The 26,242-nt window shown below is 40.1% G+C and overlaps 1 protein-coding gene and 1 long non-coding RNA gene across 8 annotated transcripts in view; one reads left to right on the forward strand and one right to left on the reverse strand.

Annotated features, from left to right (window-relative positions):
- LOC308466345 overlaps positions 1-26,242 on the reverse strand; it is a 201,577-nt gene that overhangs the window by 97,915 nt on the left and 77,420 nt on the right. The gene's annotated exons all lie outside the window — the stretch shown is intronic.
- On the forward strand, positions 48-25,693 carry RNF170 (ring finger protein 170). Of its 7 annotated transcripts, none has more exons than XM_080986979.1 (9): positions 50-152; positions 9,319-9,408; positions 11,053-11,196; positions 12,300-12,375; positions 14,241-14,349; positions 14,960-15,033; positions 16,126-16,230; positions 19,660-19,764; positions 21,417-25,693. In XM_080986979.1, the coding sequence occupies exons 2-9, from the start codon at positions 9,404-9,406 to the stop codon at positions 21,684-21,686; spliced, it is 888 nt and encodes a 295-aa protein (XP_080843105.1). In that variant the 5' UTR covers positions 50-152; positions 9,319-9,403; the 3' UTR covers positions 21,687-25,693. The 7 variants fall into 7 exon arrangements, with proteins under 7 accessions (XP_080843110.1, XP_080843111.1, XP_080843105.1 ...); XM_080986982.1 differs by having other exon boundaries at positions 51-152; positions 14,244-14,349; XM_080986981.1 differs by lacking the exon at positions 50-152 and adding an exon at positions 1,193-1,392.

The following is a 26,242-nucleotide window of genomic DNA, read 5'->3' on the forward strand; positions in this document are numbered from 1 at the left end:
GGCCCACTAGGCCCGCCTTCCCTCAGTCACGCCGCGAGGGAGGAGCGGCGCTCGGGTTGGCTGAGGCGCGCGGGGGGAAGCGGCCGAGGCTGCCACTGCCGCCGCCGCTGCCGGTTGCTGAGAGGCCTCGCTTGAGCCCGTCAGGAGCTGAGGTACTGAGGCGAGTGGCCGAGCGCTCGTGAGGCGACCCGCCGCGCCCACTTTGGCGCTCTTTCCCGGCGCGGGCCGGCGGCTCCCGTCCCGCCATTAGAGGCGCACCCCTCGTTTCCTTTGAATATTCTTCCCACTCGTGTTCGCTAGGGCTGAGGCAGCTTTTCCTGAGCCCCTTCGGCGGGACGTGATCCTTATTCCGAGCCCTGACGCTTCTCAGGGGTGACTAGGCCGAAGAAACGAGATTTTTTTAATAATAATATTTTTTTGGAGAGAGATAGCTTTAGGGTTCCTTCGCGCCAGGCCTCTCAAACGGTATTGTGAAATATTTGCTTGCGGAGGATGCACTGAAATGAACAGGGGGAGTTTTATTCCACCCCCGCCCCCGTTGGTTTTATTTTATTTTTATTTGGCAGTGCAGAAGTACTTCTCTGTAAAGCAGCGTTTCCCCAAACTTGGGTCTTCGGCTGGCTTTTTTTTTAACTACAACTCCCGTCATCCCTAGCTAGCAAGACCAGTGGTCAAGGATGATGGGAACTGTAGTCCAAAAAAGCAGCTGGAGCAACACACAAGTTTGGGGAAACGCATTTCTCGTCCCCATAAAGTATTGAAATGCTTTATTCCATGCCGCTGGCGCTAGAAAACTTTGATTTAAGCGAGGCTGGTTGGTTTTTTACTGCTGAAATTGCTATTCTGGTAAGCAGCTGCGTTTTGAGTGGGTGGGTGTAAATTTACCCTGAGGTTGCAGCGGGGGTGGGGGTGGGGTTGCGCTCCTTATGGGGGTTGAGGAAAGAAAGAAAATTTGAAAATGGATCTGGTCTATGTAATCCCAGTTTTGAGCATTCTGGAGGGTAAACTCAGAGAGCTTCTCTTTCGGGTGGTGCTGTATTGGGGTGTGAAAAAAATACAGTGAAACTCCTATCTGGGATTAACTGGGAATAACGTGGCACTTCTCAGTCACTAATGCCTTCATGCCTTCAAGAGTTGCCTTGTCAATCTTGCATCTTCATGCGTCACTCCAAGGTAGAAAATGGCACATATACACACCCACCTTCTATCTGGTCACACTGAATAGCCATCTAACCCAGTATTGTCCACTCTGACTGGCAGCAACTCTCCAAGCCTCAGAAATCTCTCCAAGCTCCTGAAAGCTGGTGCCTTTAACAGGGTTTGCTAGGGAATTGAACTTGGGACCTGCTGCATGTGACTCAGGCAATCTACTACTGAATTATGGTTCACAAGGTACAAATTATTGGAAAACTTGCTCTTGCAAGCCCTACTGAAATTTGTCCTTTGATGCTATGGCCTGTCGGCTACGCAAATAAAGTCTATTGATTGATTGATTGAACAATTGTGTTCTTGCAGAAGCTTTACTAAATATCAGTTGGGATTGCAAAGGAGAAAGGCCTAGTATGTTGGGTTTATTGTTGCTTTCTGATCCTGGGGGAGGGGGAATTTAGGAGTCTGCTTCTATGCTTCAAATGAAAGCTTGTGGCCCTCTTGGTGTTGTTTGACTACAATTCCCATCATTCCTGACCATTGGTCATGAGGGCTGCAGCTGATTGGAGGCCCAGGAAGATCTAGAGGGCCAAATATTTGCTACCCCTAGAGAGAAGCTTTACACGACTTCGAGTTTAATGCTCTTAAAGCAGCTTCAGAGACCAGTAGTGTCCAAATCTGTGCCTGATTCAACTCTCTCACCTCATTACAAACTAAGTACAAATCATTGCAGACTTCTTATACCAAATTAGGCCATTGGTCCATCAAGCTCAGTATTGTCTACTGTGACTGGCAACAGCTCTCTGGGATTTCAGACTAGGGATATTCCTAATTCTACCTGGGATTGAAACTGGGACCTTCTGCATGCATAGCAAATGCTGCACCACTGAGCTGTGGCACTTCATTTAATGCCACCTCTGCTCATTCTCTGCTTATATACCTGTCTAGTTTATGTTACTCTATAAAGCACCATGTACACAGCTATATAATAATAGAAAAAACCGGCTAGAATTCCTGCTGTATCCGAAACATGCACTGTGAGTGGTAGGTGTGGGGTGCACCCTTCAGTAAAATACCATGTATACATAATCACAACTTATACAGTTCTTCATGCTAATGAACAGGAAATAGTTTTTATTTACAGTATTTCCTTTGGATACTTGTATCTTGCTTTATAACCCAAATAGAGCAGTTACAAAGTATTTTCATAATAAGAATCAAATTTGACTCACGTTACCCTTTAGAAGTTACTCTTTAACTTGAACCAGCTTTCTGTTCCACATATAAGTTGGTGGTGAAATACACTCCTTTGTCATTTAGATTTTGAGTGTGCCAGGGTGGTTAAAATGATGTTCACTATGTGTCCTTATTGTGGTCACAAAGAGATAGTGCACTCACATTTACAGTTTGCTAATATGTAAGAAGCACCTCAATTAAAATAGTATAGACCAACAGCTAATGGAGATTCTTGAAATCTAGTATATCCTGCACTGAAATGGAGGTTGCATTGGGTGTCTCCTAAGGTCCTTCCAAATTGTTTTATTTTCTTATTCCAAAACCTTTAATGTTCTAGGTAAGTTTTAAAATGATTTTCCTGAGTCTTTACCTGGAACATTTATTTCAATGTTTTAGCTGTATGCATTGTTATATTTAACTATCCTTTAAGATAATGATGATAATAATAATAATAATAATAATAATAATAATAATAAATAATTTTTATTTATACCCCGGCCTCCCCAGCCAAGGCTGGGCTCAGAGCGGCTTACAAACAATAATAAAAACAAGTTGAATGATTACAACTTAAAAACAACATTAAAATACAACATTAAAATATTGATACAAGATCTATATTGTATAGATTCAGTTTGTATATATTTGGGTCTCTTCGTTTATTGTATAGATAACTGATGTGAGGCTCTTAACAGTGTAGTTAAGACACTGAGTAAATGAAGTACATGTAACTTGCAACTTATGCAATTAAACTTGCACACATTTGGTTTTATGTGCTCTGTAAATAAAAATAAAAAGGGGTGAAAGGGGTGGACGTTTGAGGGGACGGGGACTTTGACAATCACACCTGCCATGGAACCCAATGTGTTGTGACTATATGTGATTTTGGCTTTACGTGGTATCATTGGAACATAACCCCTGCATAAATTGAGAGTCAGGTAAAGGTAAAGGGACCCCTGACCATTAGGTCCAGTTGTGGCCGACTGGGGTTGCGGCGTTCATCTTGCTTTATTGGCCATGGGAGTAGAGTACAGCTTCCAGGTCATGTGGCCAGCATGACTAAGCCGCTTCTGGCGAACCAGAGCAGCACACAGAAACGCCATTTACCTTCCCGCCGGAGCGGTACCTATTTATCTACTTGCACTTCGTGCTTTTGAACTGCTAGGTTGTCAGGAGCAGGGACCGAGCAACGGGAGCTCACCCCGTCGTGTGGATTTGAACCACCGACCTTCTGATTGGCAAGTCCAAGGCTCTGTGGTTTAACCCACAGCGCCACCCGCATCCCTAAATTGAAAGTTACCTGTACACAAAAAATGGTGTTTTCTTTCTAAAAAGGAATATAATACCAAATAATCCAGGCCATTCTTAGTTTTCAGCATTACAGTGGTGCCTCGCAAGATGAAATTAATTCGTTCCGCGAGTTTTGTCGTCTTGCGATTTTTTTCATCTTGCGAAGCACGGTGTCGGGAAAGTTTTGGAAAAGCTTCAAAAATCACCAAAGTCTTTAAAAACCTCAAAAAAGGCTACCACACCGCGTTCTATGAGTTGCTCCTCAAAGTCAAGTCGCAACTATATTAACGGTGTTAAGAAAAAGGAAACAAACTTGCAAGACGTTTCCGTCTTGCGAAGCAAGCCCATAGGGAAAATCGTCTTGCGAAGCAGCCCTTTCGTCTAGCGAGTTTTTTGTCTTGCGAGGCATTCGTCTTGCGAGGTACCACTGTATTTGCCAACCCCTAGGGAAGAATAACTCAGAATGCTTATTGGAACATTCTAGTTTCCTATTGTGCCCTTTGTAAATATGAAAGAGTAAACACACACTGAGAGAAGGTATGAACAGACCCTTGAATTATTGTCAATGGAGAAAGAAATCATTCAGCATGAATGTAGTTTCTCTTTCTTGCCTGATGAGAGGTGTGGTGGCAATTCATAAATCTTCCCTTCTTAAGAACAGTTTTAGCTATGTGTTCTTTCTGGATGACCTCCTGCTTAGGAAGGGATGCACCTTGGTGCTCAGAACAGTGAGTGCTAAAGTAATAAATTAACATATCAATAGATCAGGCATCTTGTCTGAGTAGCATGAGTCTTGAATTCATCTGTGCCTTTAGTAGGACTGGGATACACTTACTGCTTTTTCTTGGTTTTCTTTGCTTTTTAGTTCCCATGTGTAAACAGAAATATAAAAGCATAAATTTTTGGGGTTTGTGTTCAGTTGCTCTGGTTTGGTACCAATTCATGTCAATAAAAGTTTAGCAACTGATTTGGTACACATAATGTAACTAGTACAATTCAAGTTCACATGATAAATTTAAAAGAAAAGGCACATGATGATCATTTGCTCACTGCGATGGAGCAAGCGAACAGTGTTGCAACTAAAGGTGTCTTCAGGCATTCTGCTGAACACACATAGCCAAATCCAGCAGTGCTATCCTTCCCCCTTTTCTTGGAGGAAGGCTTGTTACCTCCCCCATCAAGATTTGTGTTTCACAACTATTCATTTCTGTGTACGCTGATAGCTCCTTATCTCTTTCTTTGTTTCTGCAATATTGGTTTTTCATGTTTAGCTTCACAGTTTATTCCCTATTTCTATTTTAAATTTACATATATGGTCTCATTAATTGCACAGGTAAAGAACATTTGATAAATATGTACTGTATTGCTTACTTTGTATTATTCTTTCACCTCGCATATGTGTTGCATGTTCAACTCTTCCATTTTTTAACTTGTATGTTGACCAAGCCCCTATTATAAGGAGAAGGAGGTCTCCATTGCAATCTTTGCTTAATGCTTCCCAGCCCTTTAAAAGGATAGAGTATAAAATTCTGGGAGAAACCCAAATATATAAACCCTCCCACACACTGGGTTTCTTTTATGTACTTGTTCTGGTTTTGTGAGCCAGAGAGTGTACTACATCAATAGTTTTGTTGCTTAGATGAAAACTTATTTGAACTGTTTTTTAAAAAAAGTTTCATTGCAGTTCATACTCAACAGAGACTTTCTGTTATGGTTCAGTTCTCTTACGGTTTTTGATTCAGGTTTGTTTTGACTCCCTATTCTAAACTAAATAATGCCTCTACCAAAGAGTCCCCCCCCCCCATTCAGGCCGAAAATTATTGAGTACCTGCCCTCTCCAGTCACTAAATGGTGCAGGAGTAAAGCTAGTAACACAGAGGCAGAAGATAATGACAAAGATTGGCATAATCAGCTGGCAATTACTAACTGCATATTCTATTGCTATACAATCCACGTTGGAAATTGCCATCTGCTGCCTTTTTGTTATTGGCTCTGCCCATGCGCCACCATTTTGTGACTGATGGGCCTCGGTAATTTCCAACCTCTCAAGTGGGCCCTGAACGTAGACATTTTGAGAACCTCTAATATAGACCACTGTTTTCTAAACTGTATTCTAGGAAATGCTTACGTTCTTCTGCACAATTATGGAATTCCATGAAAAGGTATCCCTACCAACCTTTCTCTGCTATCTTGACTTGCAAGCAAGAACTAGGAATGGGAGGTGCCTGAGGGAGCCATGCTGCCTCAATAAGGCTGCCATGATGCCCCACAAGTTATCTACTCTATATACCAGATTATTAACAAATTTAAATTGGATTTGGGTTCATGGGGTTAGACTCTAGCTTTGCTTTGTACTCAGTGTCTTGGGCAAATTGTTAGCAAGGTACCCACGCCAGCTTTTATAACTAGCAAGTCCCTTGACATCTATTTTGTGGCAGTGATCACTAGCCCCAAAAGGTTGGCATCCCATAGGCCTAGGGCAATATTGTTTGTATGGGCTACTGGTGAAGCCAAATATTTGGCCCCAAAGAGGCCCCGGAATTCTCTGCAGTACACATAGGGTTCAATAGTAGATGCTCAGGTTCCTCAGCAGACAGGCATTCTTAAAAAAGTTTTCTGAAGGTAGAAAATCTGAAAACCACTGGTGTAGAAGATAACTGAGGTTAATCTTCAAGGAACACTCTTATAAAATGTGAAATGCAGTAGAGAAATCTTTCTCTAATTTTAAGACTTTAGCTTTAATTGGTCTTATCTGAATGCTAAATTAATTGATTGAAATTTTAATCAGAAATTTAAATTTTAACCACAGATTAAAATTTGTCTGATGGAGGTGAATGTCATCAGTCTGACATGTAACCACTCACGCTTGCCTAATTAGATGGGCAGAAGAACCATATAGTGGCATAGCAGCAACTATACCTCTCCTTGTATCTGTCAAGGACTTGAAAAACAGTGAAATGAGCAACCCATGTGAAAAGTGAAGCAATGAAACTGAACAGCAGATAACTGAGAAGCTCTTGGATTGTGCTGCATGCATGATGTAAAAGGGTAGCTAAAAGAAAGTGAGAAGCAGATAATTTTTCCGTACTCGTTTCTACTATTGAACTTCCCACTCGCTAGAGAGGAAATGGATGCTACAGTTAGAATACTTTGTAAAGTTCCGATTGCTGCACATCAAAAAGGATGTTGTAGAGCTGGAAAAGGGTAATCAAAATGATCAAAGAACTGAGGCAACTGGAGAAAAGGTCAAACACTTGGGGCTTTTTAACTTCGAAAAGAGGTTGGGAGACGTGTAAATTATGCATGGTGTGGAGAAAATGGCTAGGGAAAAGTTTTACTACCTCTTGTATGATACTAGAACCTGGATTATCTGGTGAAGCTGAAAACTAGACAAGAGTGAATACAGTACTTTCTTTTATCTGCACACCCCTATTTTAGTTTTTGTTTCTTGGTCATGCTAAAGTGTGATCACAACTTGGAAGAAGGGGACAAAATGTTGGCATTTTGCTTTTACACTTATTGGTTAGGTGATCAGCATATTTATTTAAGCTCGCTTTCTTTAAATTATAATGGTTACACTATAGACATCACTGCCTGCGCTTTACTACATAGCCTAACTATTCAGGGCAAAAAAGATTCCAAAACAGTTACTTATGGGAGTTTGCAATCAGTTAAATGTTGCGAATTCATTTTTCACCATGTTTCTATTGTTCAATTTAAATTGATCCTCCTGAAAATAGAAAATGACACTATAGAAAATAACTCTTACATACATTTTTGTTGCTTTCCGTTTCTTTTCCCCATCACACAGATGTGAGCCGCAGAAAAGCCAATTTAAGTCTCTTTTATTAAAATGGCCTTGATTAACTCAGGAATGCAGATTACCAGACAACATGTATTCAAGGCAGCTATAGAAAAGGGTTACTTGTATACTCAAATATTAAGAGTCTTACATACCCATTGTGCATTTTACATGAAGAGCAGAAGCTGTGGTTTGCCAGTGCCAGCTGACAGTGCAAACCTATAAAGGTCTACTGAAAACTAAATTTCATTGAGTTCAATGGGACTTACTCCCTGGTGAGAGGGCATAGGAGTCTTTTATCTAACATTAAGAAAGGAGTACAATAAATGTAGTTACTCTGGAAGGATATAAAAAGATCAGGGCACATTATTTGAAATTACGTAACGTGCTGAAATTAGCTGGACCTGCCTCTAAGGCTAAGCAGATGCAATTAAGATTTCATTTTATTTTGACTGGCCAGTTACAATTATTTATTCCATCCGACACTGGAGGGCATTCTAAGTATTTCTGAACCATGCCATGTGGCAAAATTCCAGCTTTACCACATGAGAAGCATTTAACAAAGTATTTTCAGTGTCTCTCTTATTAGCTATCTATTCAAAAGCCTAGTGAAATAATACATCTGCACCAACATGTTCTTTTGTGACCTTAAAATTCAGTGCTTTTTTTTTTTCAAAAAAGAAAGAAAACTTTGCTCACAAGAATAAAAGCATCTGTTGTAATTAAAATGTAGCTGTTTTGTGGTGCTTTGTTCTTATTCAAGAAGCGATGGAAATAAAAAAAGAATGTGAATAACTTGAGTTTTTTGCCGTGGGGCCAGTAAATTAAATCGGCCTTCAAAAATTCTATTTGCTAAAGGCAATAAAATTGTTTTTCTCTCCTGCACTCTGCTTTCTTGTTGTGTTTTTGATTTTCGTAGCAGCTCTCATCCTGGTTTTGCTAGATACAAGTAAATGCTTCTGCTTTTATCAGCACTCACCAGTCTATGTATGTATGTTTGTAAACACTGATGGGACTGCGGTTGCTTTTGGTCTGTCTCCTTTCCTTGGATGCAAACCTTAACCAAGTACTGCTCAAAATATTTTGAGTCACAGGTTATGTGCATATTTTCTTCTGCGTACTCTGTTCCTTTTCAAATGAAATTCCCCTGCTGGATGTACCTTCAGCAAGCTGATCAGTAGTAACATTAACCCAATTGTAGTTTAGGGTTAACTGTGGTTCCTCTTTAACCAACTTGAAATCATGGTTTCAGATCCTATTTCAAGCACATCCCTGTTAGGGTTAAGTGCAATTCATCTTACTTCCCACACAACAGCTAACCATGGGTTAGGCCCAACAGCATCTTTGCTCCATAGCGAAGGAGTAGCTGTTCTTGATTACTTAATAGCATACTTCAGATTTGCATATTTGAGGAGTAGTTAACAGGTCTTCTGAATTTTGGCAAACATGAATGATTGCCATGCACAGAAAGGTGCTAGATAACACTGCTAGCATTTTTCCCAAATTGCTTGGAGATAGAGGGAGAGTGACCCAAAACAGAGACAGATTAAGTGGATACTTGTTTATCCAACTTAATATTTTTAAATGTTAGCTCTTTCATCAAATTTCACCTCAATTTCTTAATGTTTGCACCTCTGTATGTTTCTTGAGTGGATAGGGATGATTTAATAGCATGTTCCATCCAGACCTGACTTGTTTTATATACATACAGCTGCACTTTACTCTGTGTGGGCATAGAAATTACTCAAGCCTATATCTGCAGGTGCGAAAATAATGTAAACATATGCTGTGTTGAAGTATATTTTAAAAAGTAGCCTGAAAATGTTCTCTTTTTGCAGGCACAGCACAGCGGTTTCTCAGATGCTGTGTGTGAAACATTTGCTGTGGGCCTGAAGAGAGCTGCTAATGACATGGTGCTGAGTCTTCCAGATGAGGTAAATAGAAGGAGTTGATGTTGTCAATGTCATGTCACTAAACAAAAGGATTTACCCATTGGCATTTTCAGCTATGTCCTTTGAGGAGGGGAAGCTTACCTGAAAATCAATTTATGCAAGCATAAAAAGGAAAAGGGAAGGCAAGCAAAGAAATTGGCATAAAATTATCATCTTAAATGCATTTACACATCTCACCACTGCTACTACCACTAATAATAATTTTATTATTTGTACCCCACCCATCTGACTGCTTTGCCCCAGCCACTCTGGGCTGCTTCCAACATATATAAAAACATAATAAAACATTACACATTAAAAAGCTTCCTTATACAGGGAAGGCTCAGTGTTACTAAATGCATTTACGATTAGCTAATTTCCTCCCAAAACTGGAAAAGCCAGCTGGCGGTGCAACAGAAGATTGAAGTGGTCAGGATGGAAGATAGGAGTAGTTTGGATGAGGAAAGTGCTTGATTCAGTCTGCTATCAACTTCTCTGATATATTGATAAATTGCATAAAAATGGGAGGGAAAGTACATTATTGTACTTTGTTGGGAAGGAGTGGCTTTTTCATCCATTGAGAAGGAATTTGAATTCTAAGTGTGTGAGCAAACAGGAGACCACGGTTGTTCAGTGGGAAGGGGAAAGTGGTCTGCATATGCTCAGATGGACTTTCCCAGGACTCAGACCTGGTATGGAAAACAGACTGCTGGGCTAAGCCTTCGTGATGTCTTAGCACAAATTAAGTTTCCAGACTTTGGGGGAGGAGTTTGGAAAGGAGAACAAGTAAGGACAGCTTGTCTGTAACACAAGCGGAGGGAGAAAGAGCATGTTATTGTGAAGAGTTGCTGGAAAACTGAAAACAAAGCATGGATTATTGTATGGAGGGGAACACTGTATGTGTTCTCTGGTTCAGTTGTATGGCAATGGAGGTGGAGTTAGTACTCAATTTCAAGGGAGATGCTGGAGCTTTAATCTATAGGGCAGATATACCATTACGCTGACATCCTCTTAATTCTGTGATGACAGGGTAGGCTGCAACTTTTTAATGCTGGGGGGGAAAGCACTCTGTATATGCCCCGAAGCACACACCATTACTACTTATTTCTGCTTCAAAATTCTGTGCCATGGCTTAACTGACTGATTTTGGACTAATACCTTATTACTGTGCCTGTGCTGCCTAGCTGTTAAATGGGACTGGCCTCCTCTAAAGGATAATAAATGCCGTATACTGCATATATGCATATTATATGTGTTTGTCTCACTATGTAGCACATGGCTTGTCTATCTGCTTTTGATTTTTGTCACTTCTAGTGCATACTTTCCACTATGTGTCATTAGGCTACTGGCTATTCCCACTGCCTATTTTCCGAATTGTCATCCATTAAGCACATGTCACCACATGAAATCCCATGGAATTTTAGAATTCTAGAATGTAGCAGGGTATGTGTGACATGGAGTTTGGCCATGAGGAAATCTACCAGTGTGCCAACTTGTCACAGAACACAGTTTGATTTTAAAGTTTGAAGACCAGTGGCAACTTCATGGGTTTTTTGTCTACTCCTTTTTAGTTGTAGATGTGAGCTAAGCATGAATAATTTTAATGCACATGTATAAATCTGAATGCATGTCTTTCCTGGATTCTAGCTTTGGAATGGCCAGCCAAGAAACAGAAGTTCAGAGATTGATCCTAGATAGTAATTCAATGATCGAAGGAATAAGTGACCAGGTCCTGCTGGCAGTGGTGCTCAGCATCACATTCCTTGCTGCACTGGCATACATGCTTTTAAGGTGAGATACTGTTAGCACTTGACAATGTACTGTATTTGTAATGTGTCAGGCATATATATTTAAAGTAATTTAAAATATTTTAAATGATACAACACACCTGTTTTTTGACTGCACATTCTTGGAAGCAGCACTTCAAAGAATTAAACTAGAAAGTCAGTAGGGTTGATTAAAATCTCCCTTCACCCACAAAGCTTTTACTGAGCTTGGGCCAAATGAGAGGACCTCCAGTCCTGCATGCTACTCATACTTGGTATATTTACAACACTAGCCAAATTGGGGAAGGAGACAGAGAAAGCATCTTTGCACTGCAGAGTTACAAATATATTTATATATCTACACCCTAACCTGAAAAACCAGTCATAGAAATTGTATATGTTAACACCCTTAGCCTAGCTAGCTTGGAGCATTAACTAGCATAATAAAACTATGATATTTTCCCACCCAAGTTCTCTGTTTCCATAGCTGCTGCTACTTAAAACTGAAAATTCAGCTTTAAGATAGCCCATTTTCAAAATTAATTTATGATGAAAACTAATGCAGAATACTTTGATGGGGATAAGAAATTCATTAACATAAAGGAAAAGGGAATGATGTCATTACTTTCATCCTAGAGCACAATTCTGTGCATGTCTGCTCAGAAGTAACTCCCACTGAACTTGGTGGGACTTACTCTTAGGTAAGAATGAGTAAGATTGTAGCCTTGAACACTCAAATATTTTTTAAAAAGCTTTCCATTTATGTGCCAATAGTATTTTTTTGAGAAAAAATAATACATAGGGTTAGAGTTGTATCTAATGAAGCTCTACCCAGAGTAGACCCATTGAAATAATGGACCTAAGGTAGACACGGTCATTCATTTCAGTGGGTCTACTCATGATAGTATGACTAGCATTGGATACTAACCTTACTCTCTGGGATAGGGGGAAGGAATTTTGCACTGAAGTTTGGATCAAGTGACTTACTACTGCATAAAATGCCATTGTCCTGCAGTTAATTGGAGCATCTTAGAATTATGAACATGCTAGATGAATTCCATTGTGTATAGCTCTGATTTTGAAGTTTTTTGTTAGCATTGTATTATGCACTGTATTTTCTCTTAACAGAAATGCCCACCCAGCTATTCATCCAGAAAACCAAGAGCTAGTGAGAGCAATTAGACAACAAATACAATCAGAACAGGTATAATGCTATCTGCTCTTCCTTGCATAAATTGCATTTGGTGCCAACTCTCAGATTTCTCATGTGATGACCAGGAGGTAGATAAATCTGAACCTCATGGACTTTGTGCTCCTTTAGAGCCAAATCTGGTTATAATACACGGATGCTAGAGAATAGAAATCATGTCTCATGAACCTTTTGTAATAGCTGGAGACTATTCCCTCTGTTTCCCAAGTTCAAGGATGGGTGCTGTGACTTATGTAAAGAAAATGGCATAGCATATGCACAAGAAGGAAGCATTGGCATGCTTGAGGCAACACTGAGAGTGACAGAGGTACACATTTAAAAGAAAAGAAACATTTGGGGGTTGGAGGAAGCCCAAAGGAGGGGGGAAAGATTGACTCTGTATGTGTGCAGTCCCAGGAGGGAATGGTGCTAAGGAAGGAGCAAAATAAAAACACAGACACAACCATCCCTCAGGTGAGGAGACTTCCCCATTCTCAGCAGGCTCCTTGCCTGAGAATGGGGAGCTTTGAAGGTGCAGGTGGGGCCAGCTGACAGTCAACCTGATCTGGAACTTCAAAGGCTCCTTCAAACGAGTTAGAATAGATAATCATGCCTCCTGTGCGGTGGTGTAGGCAGCAAATAAAGTCTACTTCATAGCCACCATCACATCCCAAAGTAGCCACTTGGTAGAACTCTTCATTCTACAGCCATACTACCCTGAACACGTCTGATTTCGAAAGCTAAGCAGGGTCAGGCCTGGTTAGTACTTGGATGGGAGACCGCCTAGGAATACCGGGTGCCATAGGCTTTTGCCTCCTTTGTGGGACGTGGGTGGTGCTGTGGTCTAAACCACAGAGCCTGTTGGGCTTGCCGATCAGAAGATCGGCAGTTCGAATCTCCGCAACGGGGTGAGCTCCCGTTGCTCGGTCCCAGCTCCTGCCAACCTAGCAGTTCGAAAGCACGCCCAAAAAGTGCAAGTAGATAAATAGGTACCGCTCCGGTGGGAAGGTAAACGACATTTCCGTGCGCTGCTCTGGTTTCGATGTTCCGTTGCGCTAGAAGCGGCTTAGTCATGCTGGCCGCATGACCCGGGAAAACTGTCTGTGGACAAACGCCGGCTCCCTCAGCCTGTAAAGTGAGGTGAGCATCACAACCCCAGAGTCGTCTGCGACTGGACTTAACTGTCAGGGGTCCTTTATCTTTACCTTTTAGAACTCTTCAGCGAGTGGTCCATGGTCTGATGAAACCAGCTTCGGTACACACAGACTTGAACCTTCTGGGAATGTGTTGTGACTCTTTTGCTAGGCACTTTGAGGACAAAATCACCTTCACACCAACCTTTATGGTGTTGTTAATGTGGCCTTTCCTCGTATCATCCTGCTTGAACCCTTAGGTCAGAAATTTATTTAATGAGTACCCATGGAAGAACTTTGTGTGGTGGCACCCATACTTTGGAATCCCAACAATTGGTTCTTTTAGGCAAATCCTTAATACTTTTTTTAATCCAACAAGGCCTTTTCAGCGTACATTGTTAGATAGTTTTCTCATTGGTTTTACAGATTAAGTTAAATATATTATATATATATAAAATATTACATATATATATATATAATATAATAAATATATAATATTATAGATATATAATATTCTCATTGCTTTAATTAACTTAGTGTTTTGTTTTTACTTTTTTAGACTCTGTAGGCTAACAAGTTGGGTTTCTGCCCTTCATTTTCTACTGTATGATTGTTCTTATGTGAGAATAAAGTCCGGAAAATATACTTGTGAAAAACACTTTCTTCAGATCTTGCATGAGTTTGCAGCTTCTGGCAGATACAGCAATTTGCTCTGCTTGAACAGGTGACACTTCTCATTTCTTCCAGCAGAATGTACTTGAAGACAGACAACGTTTCTATACTGATATGTCGTGCCCAGTGTGTTTACAACAGGCTACATTTCCCATTGAAACAAACTGTGGACATCTTTTTTGTGGTAAGCAAAATACGTTTTTGCATCACTTATTGCATTCTGTTATGCTGGTAAGATGTGTTAAGTAAATGATGTGCAGAAAAAGATCCTTTTGAAAATGTGGATTAGTTTTACAGCAGCATGGAATTCCCCTTTGATTGTTTTCATTCAGCTGATAGTGTTAGATACTAGTTATTTCTAACAGGTATTTAAACTCTGTCAAAAAATGTAAAAATGATCATTGCTATAGCAAATATATTAAATTACTGCCCATTTTTATTCCTGTCCCACTTCATATATATTTTATGTCTATTTGTGTAGGAGGCTCACAGCAACTCATAATACCAGTTTCATAAGAAAGGTTAGGCATAATTGGCATTTAAAGCTGGCAATTGCCTAAAAATGTAGATTGGCACCTATTTCAATATTGTTTGTAAATATTTATTAAGATATTGCTTTGCACCGATGATTTAATGTGTTGTGGAGAAAATAGTCCTTTCACCCCACAAAATGACACTTTTGCATCAGCTTATCATTTGGATCAGCTCATCATTTTTGAGTGTTTGTTGAAATAGCAACTTCTATTTGGTATACTGTCAGTTTAAGAAAATAGTAATGGTATTATTTTATCTAGGTTCCTGCATTATTGCATACTGGAGGTGTGGTCCATGGGGAGGTGCAATACATTGCCCTATCTGCAGGCAAACGGTAATAAGCTGATATTCAAAATTCTTATGTTAACTTTTGGTAACTTTCCCTTCAAAGTTTTTACCTGTTTATGTTTCAGGAATATACAGAATACCATTGATACCTGAGTAGAATAGCATTTGCTTTAGAATCTAATGCTAGGCATCATTTTAGATTATGAATCCCAGAGCAGCATCTACATTAATCTTTGTATCAAAGCCAACTAATAATCCCATAGCACCTGCACATTAAAAATAAATAAATTAAAGACATTTGTTTCAAAAATCTCTTAAGTGGGGAGAATAGTGATGTCATCATCAATTACAGAACAACCCACTGCTCTGTCCCAGCTCACAAAATAATAGCAACATGCTGCCACCTATATGTTTTATAGTGTGTTCAAAGTGAGCAGTGCTTATGGGATATGCCTCATAGCAAACACAGGACCGAAAAAGGAAACTTTGACTCCTGGATTTCTTCCTCCCTGGTAATTCCTGTTTCAGAGACAACATCATGACAGCTAAGCACCTTAAAGGGGGTAAAGCAGACACAGTGAAACAAGATGAAACAGATGCCATGGCAAGCTTAGTCTTGTAGATTTGTGAAGAACTAGCATAAGATTGGTCTAAAGTTCTTCTATCTCTAAGGGAAGATATCTCTAAACTGACAAAAAGTACGGCTGAAACTAAGGGCAAGTGACATGATCAGGGTGTATGTGTAGTCTTGGTAACATAGTTCAATGTTTAAGTCTCTCCCCTGCAACCATTCATACCAATCTTATGGACTGAATTTCCTGTTTGCTTTGGGTTGTGGATAATTCTACTGTAATATCATGGACTAATTTGGCAGGTGGCTCACAGCCAAACACCCTGGTTTTCAGAACTTGCAGATTTCCTTGAGCTCAACAGTAACTTTAATCTCTGTGGTTATAAGAAGATAACTACAACTGCACCCATTTTAGTGCTTGGATTTTGCTTTTATGCTTCAACACATCATTAGTCGGCTTTAAAAAACCCCACACACATTACATTCTGTAACCTTTTAAAAGTACGGTATAAGAAAGGAAACAATCCACGTAAAATCATTAAGTAACTGATTTTCTATTGTGTTCAGGTAATTTTATTTTTACCTCTCTTCAGTGAGAGGCAAGAGGATGCAGTGCAGGTGCTTCAGAATGTCAGTGATTACAACAGGAGATTCTCAGGACAGCCAAGATCGGTATGTGTAGGGACAGAGTCAGGAAGACCAGGAACCCACAGTTTCACCCATCTGTTGCATCCAGCCTAGCCTTGGGAGCTGAAGAGGGAGCTGAGGATTGTCCTTCCATTTAGTGTACCTCTGAAATCCACAAGGACAGTCCCCTCCCCAGCTGCAAGATTGAAAGAAGGACTGGGCTTCTGAGGTACCTGTGGCGCTCCAGAAGCAAAGCAGGATAAGGACATGTCTTAACCTTCCTCTTTGGCTATCAACAGCGCAGCCAGGATTTGTAGTTTTGCAGCTGTGGCTCTGAGAAAAGCCCAGGCTGTGTAATCTAATTCTAAGGCACAATTCTCACCCCTTCCCAAGCCCCAAGCTTGAATTTGGGTTGAGGAGTAAGGAATTGTCTGACTTGGCACTGTGTTACAGAGATGGAGGAAGAAGCCCCCACCCTTTGTGGGAAGGGGACTAGAAACAACATCTTTTGGTTGGCCAGCAAAGCCAGCCAAATTTGAGAACCCCAAAATTTGAGAACTCTCTTGGATGGAAGTTGTGGGTGTGTTCAAGGTGCAATGAGTTCCTGTCTGTTCAGGAACAAGTTTGTTTCCTTGAGGCCAAGGCAGCATATCTAGAAAAGCTTAGAGAGGCAGAGAGAGTGGTGGATGAGGCCCTCAGGGACATTATAGCTCTGTTCCACTTCCACAGTGATAGCTCCAGGGAGAGTGAGGGTCTTGATGTAGTAGGTATGACAGAATCATGGTGGAGCGGAGAGAACAAGTGGAACACATTATCTCTAGATATAAACGCCATAGGAAAGATGTACTGGAGATGGCGTTGCTCTGTACATCAAAGAGAACATTGAGTCCAGCAAGCTAAAATTCCCCAAAGGGGTGGACTCCTCCACAGAATCATTGTCGGTGGTGATACTGGGCCCCAAAAGCAATTTAGTACTAGAGATGTGCTATTGTCCCCTTGATCAAACGCTCAGGGAGATCTTGAGATAAAAAATGAACCAATAAAGCGTCCCACGGGGGAAATGTTGGTAGTATTGCTACATTTGTGTTCCAGTCACAACAAATAGGTAAAATTTCTAGATACTCTAAATGATTGTTACTTAAAACTGTTGGTCATGGAACCAACCAGAGGGGTGGTGACCCTGGACTTGAATGGCACCCAGGAACTCTAGTGTCTGGAATAACTTTTGCAGGAGAGTCAGAGGAACTGAGGCAGATAGCAGGGACACTAGATGAAGTTCTAGGCCTAATACAGTGGTACCTTGGTTCTCAAATGCCTTGGTACTCAAACAACTTGGAACCCAAACATTGCAAACCCGGAAGTAAGTGTTCTGGTTTGCGAACTTTTTGGAAACTGAACGTGCTCCGTTTTCAGTGTTGCATTCCAATTTGAGTGCCACACTTCCATTTTGAGTGTTACGCTGACGATTTGAGTGTTATGCTGAGGTCTGTCTTTGCTATTTATTTTGCGTTTTTTATTTGTGGCTCTTTGTTTTTGTGACACTTGGAAAACACTGGTTAGGAGGGGGAAAATAACCAAGCACGTGTTGAACAAAACATTTCTGCATTTCAGGAAGTTGGACTATGTGATCCTTGTGGTCGCTTCCAACTCTACAATTCTATGATTCTGTGTATATAGAAGAACAAATCTTGCTGAAGTAGAACCAGCATGGCTTCTGCAAGGGGAAGTCCTAACAATATCTGAATTATTTGAGAAAGTCAACAAGTATATTGATAGAGGTGATCCAGTTGATATCATGCACTTGGACTTTCAAAAAGCTTTTGAAAAGGTCCCTTGCCAAAGACTCCTTAGTAAGCTTAGCAGTCATAGAATAAGAGGAGAGGTCCTCTTGTAGATCAGAAATAGATTAAGTAGCAGGAAGCAGAGAGTAGCAATAAATGGACAGTTCTCTGAATGGAGAGATGTAGAAAGTGGAGTCACTTAAGGATCAGTATTGGGACCTGTGCTTTCTAACTTCTTCAACAAGAGTTAGGACTGAACAGTGAGGTGGCCAAGTTTGCTGATGATACTAAATTGTTCAAAACTGTTAAAAAGGTATTGTAAAGAGCTCCAGAAAGATCTCTCCCAACTTAGTGAATGTGTGGTAAAACGGCAAATGCAATTCAAGTGCAAAGTGATGCATGTTGGGGCAAAAAAATATTAATTTCACATATATGTTCATAGGGTCCGAACTGGCAGTGTCTGACTAGGAATGAGATCTGGGGGCTGTAATAGATAGCTCTATGAAGATGTGCAACAACTGAAAAAGGCAAATTCTATGCTAGGGATCATGAGGAAGGAATTGAACACAAAACTGCCAATAGCATAATGCCATTGTACGAATCTATTGTGTGAGTACATTTGGAATACTATGTGCTTCTGGTCCCCGCATCTAATAAAGGGTATTCTCATTTGGGGCAAATCTGCACCATTTGCATTTAAGTTTCCCTATTGTGTTTATTAGGCCTTCATTGAGCCTGCTGGGTTCCCTAATGCCATTCCCATTCCTCATATGGCAACACTAACATTCCCCCACCTCCATCTATCTGTATAAAATTAAGCAAGTGTAAGTTGTTGGCCTAGGCATAGTGATGTCTTGTGAAATCTGTTACGCATTATATGCCTATTAACCGTGTTTATATTCTACATACAATTTAATACTATATATTCTTACATAGTCTTGCATTTTTGTAATAATTAAAAACCCTGATTCCCACTGCATGGGGATTCAGTGGCCGGATGCTAGTCGTCCTTTGTAATCAAAATCAGAGGCAAAGTTCCCATGGCAGAATACAGCTCTAGGCTCAAGTTCTTGGGAAATCATGCCTCTGTAATGATACATGTGTTTGTGTAATAATACATGTTTGTGTGTAATGTGATATGGGACATGTGTAGTCTTGGTAACATTTTATGCGCAGGTAATAATTTAACATGTTTTAAAATCTTCTTTGTGCAGCCATCCAGATGAATATTTATAGTGAGATGCTATATTTAGCTTGTGGGCTGTTTCCTGTTTTGCTTCGGACTATGGATAATGCTACTCTAGTGTATTGGACTACTTTGCAAGTGCTTTGCACCTTGGTTTTCAGAACTGTCAAATTTGTCTGAGCTGTATGGTATGTGTAACCCCTGTAGTTGAAAGAGACGCCTAGTAAGAATAATTACAGTCACATATTTTGTTCTTATGCTAGAGCACGTCATTTGTTAGGGTATGGCTTTTCTGTAATCTTTTAAAATTTGGGTGGGGAACCTGTGGCTTTTCAGCTTCTATCATTCCTGAGCAGTGGCCATCGAGGGAGCGGTGGATGGAAGTTGAGAATCCAACAACATTTGGAGGGCCAACAGGTTCCTCACCCCTGTTTTAAAATCACTGCAGTGGAAAGGGGGGAAAGTTTGCATACAGGTATTAAATGATCAATTTTCTATTGTGTTCAGGTAACTTTATTTTTACCACTCTTCAATGAAGAACAAGAGGATGCAGTGCAGGTGCTTCAAGCTGTCAACGATTACAACAGGAGGTTCTCAGGACAGCCAAGATCGGTATGTGTGGGGATAGAGTCAATGGGACCAGGGGTACAAATTCCATTCACCAGTAGCACACAACATTACAGAGCGCTGGAGCATCTCTGAAGTGCAGTGCAAGCACAGGGGCCAGTCCCTGCCCTTCCCTAGCACTAGGGTTGGAAGGAGGGATGAGCTTGTTTGGCTATAGTGCTTTGAAGGTACTCAAGAGTATGGTAGCAGAAGGACAAACCCTAGCCTTGTTCTTTAGCTCTGGAGAGAAAGGCCTAGGTTTGTGGTTTTGCAACTAGGCTTCAGAGACAGGTCCAGTCGTCCTTCCAGCCTTGGAGATGGAGAAGAGCTTGTCCCCACGTTTGTGCTAGAGTTAGTCCCCACTTCATCCCTTTCTAGCTCCAAGGTGGAAAGGAGCATTGGAGCTGTTTCTGTAATGCACTGTGTAGTGTAATTCTAGGAACAATCTTCCCCGCCCCCTTCCCTAGCCATAAGCTTGCATTTGCGGTGAGGGAGCAAGGGATTCTCTTTGCGTTTGTACTTTGTTGCAGAGGTGAAGGAAGTAGACAATGGCCTTTGTGGTGAAGGATCCAGAAACTACATTTTTTTTTTTTTTGGTCAGCCAGCAAAACCAGCCAGATTTGTGGCCCCCACGCAAGACAAATAATAATCCCTGTTGATGTGGTGAATTTTCGGGAATAAAATAAGGGATTTAATTGAGAAATACCAGCTTTAGAGGCCCCAGGCATGGAGAGTTCCCACCTTTTGTATGTCTTTAGAGACTCAGCAAGGTTTGTCAGAAAAGAGTTTATGCTATGTAGCAGTTAAGAGAGGGAGCTGTAAGCCTAAAGCAGGGGTAGGCAACCTAAGGCCCATGGGCCACAAGCTGCCCACGGGGGTTGTTTAACCAGCCCACGAGCCACCCCCAAACCAAGCCATCTGCTTGGTGAGTCCCCACGTGCTGCGCTAAACAGGCACAGCATGGTGCAGGGACTCACTTCCACGGCACCAGAAATCGCGTCTGCACAGACACAAGACGCCAGAAATTGGGGGGGGGGGGTCGCTTAGGCACACACGCGATCTGACCCATGGAGGGATTCCACTGGAGTGAACTGGCCCAGGCGAGGTAAACCTTGCCAACCCCTGGCCTAAAGGATCCTTGTTGAAATCTTGCCCCAACCCATGAACGATGCTTTGGCAAGCCACACTCTCTCACACTCCCCCTCTGCAATCTATTATGATTAATAATATTGGTCTGCCTTCTGGGTTCTTTTGGGTAAGGATTGTTGAGATATAAAGCATTCTAACACTTAGAGAAAGTGATGTTTCAATATTGAGTCTTATTTAAGTATGTTTTGTATTGAATGTAAAATCTTAAACAATATTTTGTTTTTCCCATGTGTTTGTTTAATCTTGTACTTAGTATAAAAAAAACCTGATCCAAGATGCTGTTTATATTCAGAGTCCCTATGAATGAGAATATAGATCTTTAAGAGGGAGATACTGGGGGAAAGGGTCATGGACACAGTCCAAGAAGGAATTACACTATCATGCTTTTTCACCAATATTACAATTTGTGTAAATGCACGTGAGCTTGTAATATATGTGTCAAAAGTCCCTGAGATAAATGTACCATGTATAACATTTACCAAAAATTGGTCTTTCTACATTTTGTTTAGATTATGGAAAGGATTATGGATTTGCCCACGTTATTGCGCCATGCGTTCAGAGAAATGTTTTCCGTTGGCGGTCTCTTCTGGATGTTCCGCATCCGAATATTCCTCTGCCTCATGGGAGCTTTGTTGTACCTGGCATCCCCCCTGGATTTTCTCCCCGAAGCCCTGTTTGGAATTTTGGGGTTTTTAGATGATTTCTTTGTGGTGTTTCTGCTACTCATCTATATATCTATAATGTACCGAGAGGTTGTAACACAGAGACTGAACAGATGAAGGCGAATGTCAGTGACCAACATTCAGGAGCACTAAGGGGGGTGCTTAACTAAATGAGCCACTATGAAATAATCATCTTGACACATTTTCAGTTTCTGCTATTAAATAGCTTCTAGCCAAACATCTTATGTAAGCATGAAAATTGTCATAATGGTGATAGCGAACTGGATTTTCAGTGTTTGTTATATAAAAGAGATCTGATTCAATATGTAATATACTGCTTACATATGTTTACAGTGGATGAGTAATTGTACGTTATTCAAGGTACCACCAATTATAAGGGAATTTCTTTTTGAATGTTTAACAAAAAAAAGAAAGTATTCGGTTTAGCTGGACATGTATTTAAGGCACTACTCAATGTACAGTTTTTTTATTCAATGTACAGTTTCAAAGACTGCTTAATGTCTCATTGCGGGTGCTGAAGTGGGAGGGAACTGTTGGTTTTTAAAATAACCTAGTTTAGCATTTCTGCCTATGCAGTAAGTGCTCAAGCTTGGGCAGCAGCATACTATTGCACAAACATTCTAAGTACAGTATTGCTTTAGCTGCAATTACATACATCTCTCCATATAACATTTGTACCTTGCAATGTACACTTGTCCATGCCATGATTAATGATGGTATGTGTTACAGATAATTGCTTTTTACATTGCAGGTTCAACATGATGGCTTGGATAAAATAGAAGACAGCCCATCTCAAGAGGGGAATATATAGTATAGTATAATGTAATCTTAACTAAACCTTTGAACTTGAATCAAAACTAGGCTCCCTGATCATGTGAAATGCTAAGTGCTAGTGATTAGCTGAAATCTAAAACTGAATGTTATACTTGAAATAACTTCTCGTAATGGGCACTATCACCGTGTTGTAGGTATACTTACATGCGTGCTTGCTTAGAAGTAATCCTTATTAAACTCACTGGGACTTGCTTCCAACTAAGCATGCATAGAATCGGGGTGCATACCTTCTAAGCTTGCACCACATGGTGTCCATGAAATGCTATGAAACACCTTGTTTGAGATGCTTACCCTCCATCAAATTTAAATGGTTCTTGAGGCAGGAGAGAAGTGTTGAACAGGTGCAAAAGCACTGGGCTTTGAACAGCCCAGGAAGAGAAGAGATAGCATCCTTTTATTTCTATTCCTATGTACAAGATTTACAAAACACCCCCCAAAATGCACAGATTAGATGCAGGGACTTGAGGCCCCTGTGCTTGGAATGCTCCTTATCACTTAACCATGAAGTCACAGCCTTGTTTAGCCAGTTCCTGCCTCAAATAGTCATTGGGAAGAGAGCATTTTGGCATCACTAGAGACAGAGCTCCTTAAGAGAGAAAGATATGGGATCTTCTGGAGCAGCCTATGGGATCTTAGCCCACTCCTCTCCGGTATGAATTTTCTACACCAGCGTTAACTATGGTGAAGGTTTATAGCAACACTAATATTAACTATAGATAATATCAATCAAGGTTTTATTTTAAGCAGCTTCACTCTCTGTTTTTTTCATACTGGCAAAACCTGGCTGGTGTTAACCATGGTTGAAGTCAGTACCAATGCAACTCTTAGCCATAGCAGGGAAATTCATGCCAGAGGAGAGGAATGTGAGACACCACAATCTACTCCCGATCATATAACCATGGTTAAGGGAGCAAGAGCATTCTGTGCACTGTTCCTTTGACACTTTGCTTTGTTTAAGGCAGTAACTCCTTCAATTTGATAAAATCCTTGCCAAAGAAAACTCATCCCTCACTTACTAACTGTACTTTTTTCTATTAAAGTCCCTAAGTACTTGAAAATATATTTGATCCCCTTGTATTCCAGACAAGAGCATATTTTGAAATATTTGTATTGTCCATGCATCCATTTCCTTGCAGGGTATCTGAGTGACATTGTAAGCATATGAACATGTATCAAAATATAAGTTAAGTGCATTGAAATACTAACTTTTGTAGAGTGGGGAGGTTTCTCTCTAGTCTCAGTTTAAGAACCTGGGCATGAACAAGGCAAAGGTTCTCTTAAAATGCAAAGGCGATTTCATTCTCACAAATGTTAATTGTTTCTATGAACTTAGTCTTAAATCTGCAAAATCATGGCTGGGGAAAATGTTTGAATGTATTAATTCTGTCTCGAGATTTACATTTGGTTTGTTCTGTCTCTACTTGACATGAATGTTAAAAACAAGGGAAGGAAAGAGAGTGAATTTAAAAAGAGAAAACACCTCCCATCAGTTTTACTGTTTTTAAAGGCTGCCTCTAGTTCCTTTCATACTTCTGCTTACTCTTGTCATCACTAGTATGTGATAGTGATGTGTTGCCTACCTCGGGTATGATGCCAGCCTGATGCACTAAACAAATCTTCCTTTATTTTTGGTCAACCCAAACTCTATGTAGAAGTTGGGGGAGAACATATGAAAGCACTACTGCACGTCAAGATGTGTAGAGCCTAAAATAAAGTATAGAAGAATATAAGTGGGCTGTTTCAGTCTTTGATGTTCCTCTAAAACATCCAAAAACAGTTGCAAAAAGAGGTTGAGTCAAACCCTAGTACATATTGCCTTATTTATTTTCTGGTGGCTGAACAGTCTTCTTATGCAACCCATTTTCGCTTTGAATAAAACCAGATTTCAACTGATTACCGTAACCACAGAGTTGTTTAGTAGCCTTAATGCCCTGTTTGCTACCTGTGCTGATAATTCTCTTTATTCAAGTCTGTATCATCAGTGCAAGTCCCTTTACATAACTTTAGAATGTCTTCCAAGTGGCTTTTGTGTGCCTTCCTTGTCTGTCACTGGTGCTGATGTGAGAAGTGGGCTCGGTCCACATCACACCTTGTCACCTGTCACTGTTCAGCACTCGATTTCTGGAATCTCTGCAATCATTCTTGCACCTCATAAAAATAATACAGATATTTTTGTTATACTTAGCTATCCCTGTTCGCAGTGCTGATACTATGCACAGCCTTAGTTATTGGAGCCTTATGCCTCACCCACGCTCTTCTTGCACCTATTCCCTAAAATTGTTTATTTTTCTGCTCAGTTGTTTTAGCGTCAAATGATAAGGCTATATTTCTTATTTTAAAAAACTGGAGAAATCAACATTTTATATTCTCAGTATATAATTTTAATATGGAATCAGTCATATGATCTCTGTATAATCTCAAACACATACTGTTGCTGCCAACACAAAACTGTGGAGGATAACAGGAAATTTTTATTTCCTATTGTGCATTCTTCTGCATTGCTCTAGAGACGATTTTCTTCCAAAAGGAAATCTGCTTCCTAATCCTTGATGGATAATGTTTGATGTGGGGCATGAACAAACTAATGGTATTTTACAGGAATCACTGCCCTTTTTGCCTGCATATTTTAATATGTCCCTCTGAATCATATCTGGGGACCTACATAGCAATTTCATTCATTCCTAATAGTAATAAAAATCCATTAATTTGGGCAGAATATTTCAGCTGAAAAGCCACATGCAGTATTACAATCAGATAAGAGAGCTTTTCTGTTTTATTGCAAGGCACTTCTCATTCAGAGGAAAAGATGGATTTTTCCAGTATTAGCTTTAAACATTATCTGGAAGAATCACTAACCAGAAATCCTAAAGTTTAGGAATGAATCCTGTAGAAAATAAATGATTAAAGTAATAACTATAAAGATTTGGACAAGAGAAAATACTCCAAACAGAAATCTTGTCTTGTATCTCTTTTTCTTCCATTTCCCTGCTAATTAATGATCTGTATTAATAAAGACACTAGTGGCTACATAATGCTTTTTGATGCACACACACTCAATTTCCCAAAACAACCTTAAGGCCACATACTGATTTATTTGCTGCAAGTACTATGTCAGTTGACTTTCATATGAGGAACAATTAATGACCAAAGTTGGTGTAAAAAGGCTGCCAGAGATCTATGCAGTTGTAGGCAGCATGCTACCATAGATGTTTTACACAAAATGTAAGCTGGCTCATGTATTTACTGAAAATAAACCATGTTTGAAATAAGATTTTTTTTTGTCCATTTACTGTATTTCTGCATATTTGTAACACTATAATCTTATGCTTTATTCCTTGAAACATGTTTATGGACACAAAAAATCTATTGCATGCACTTTCTGCAGACACTGTTTTCAAATCCCTGCTCAGTCATGAAGCTCACTGAATGGTTTGAATGCATCAGTATCTCTCAGCACAACCAGGCGTCTTGCAAGGATAATGTTAGAGAACTCCAGCTACACTGCCCCATGCTCCTTTTTTTAAAAAAAAGTTTTTATTTATACTTTGACTGCCTTCCCCCTCTTTCTGTGGTTCCCTCAATTTATTTTTTAAAATATCTTCTGCATATCCAAATTCATTTAATTTGCGCATTTAATTTTCTACTTTAAATATATACTCTTCTAAAACTGTAGGTTATTACAATAATCCTGCTAATGTTTTTATCTGTTTGCAATTTATATGCAAATATTCAGTAAATCATTTCCATTTTTTTATTTTAAAGAATTTGTTATCTTGATTTCTTACTCTTCCAGTGAGTTTCGCCATTTCTGCATATCC

This window comes from Podarcis pityusensis (assembly GCF_964106645.2).
Source record: "Podarcis pityusensis genome assembly, chromosome: 17".
NCBI lineage: Eukaryota > Metazoa > Chordata > Lepidosauria > Squamata > Lacertidae > Podarcis > Podarcis pityusensis.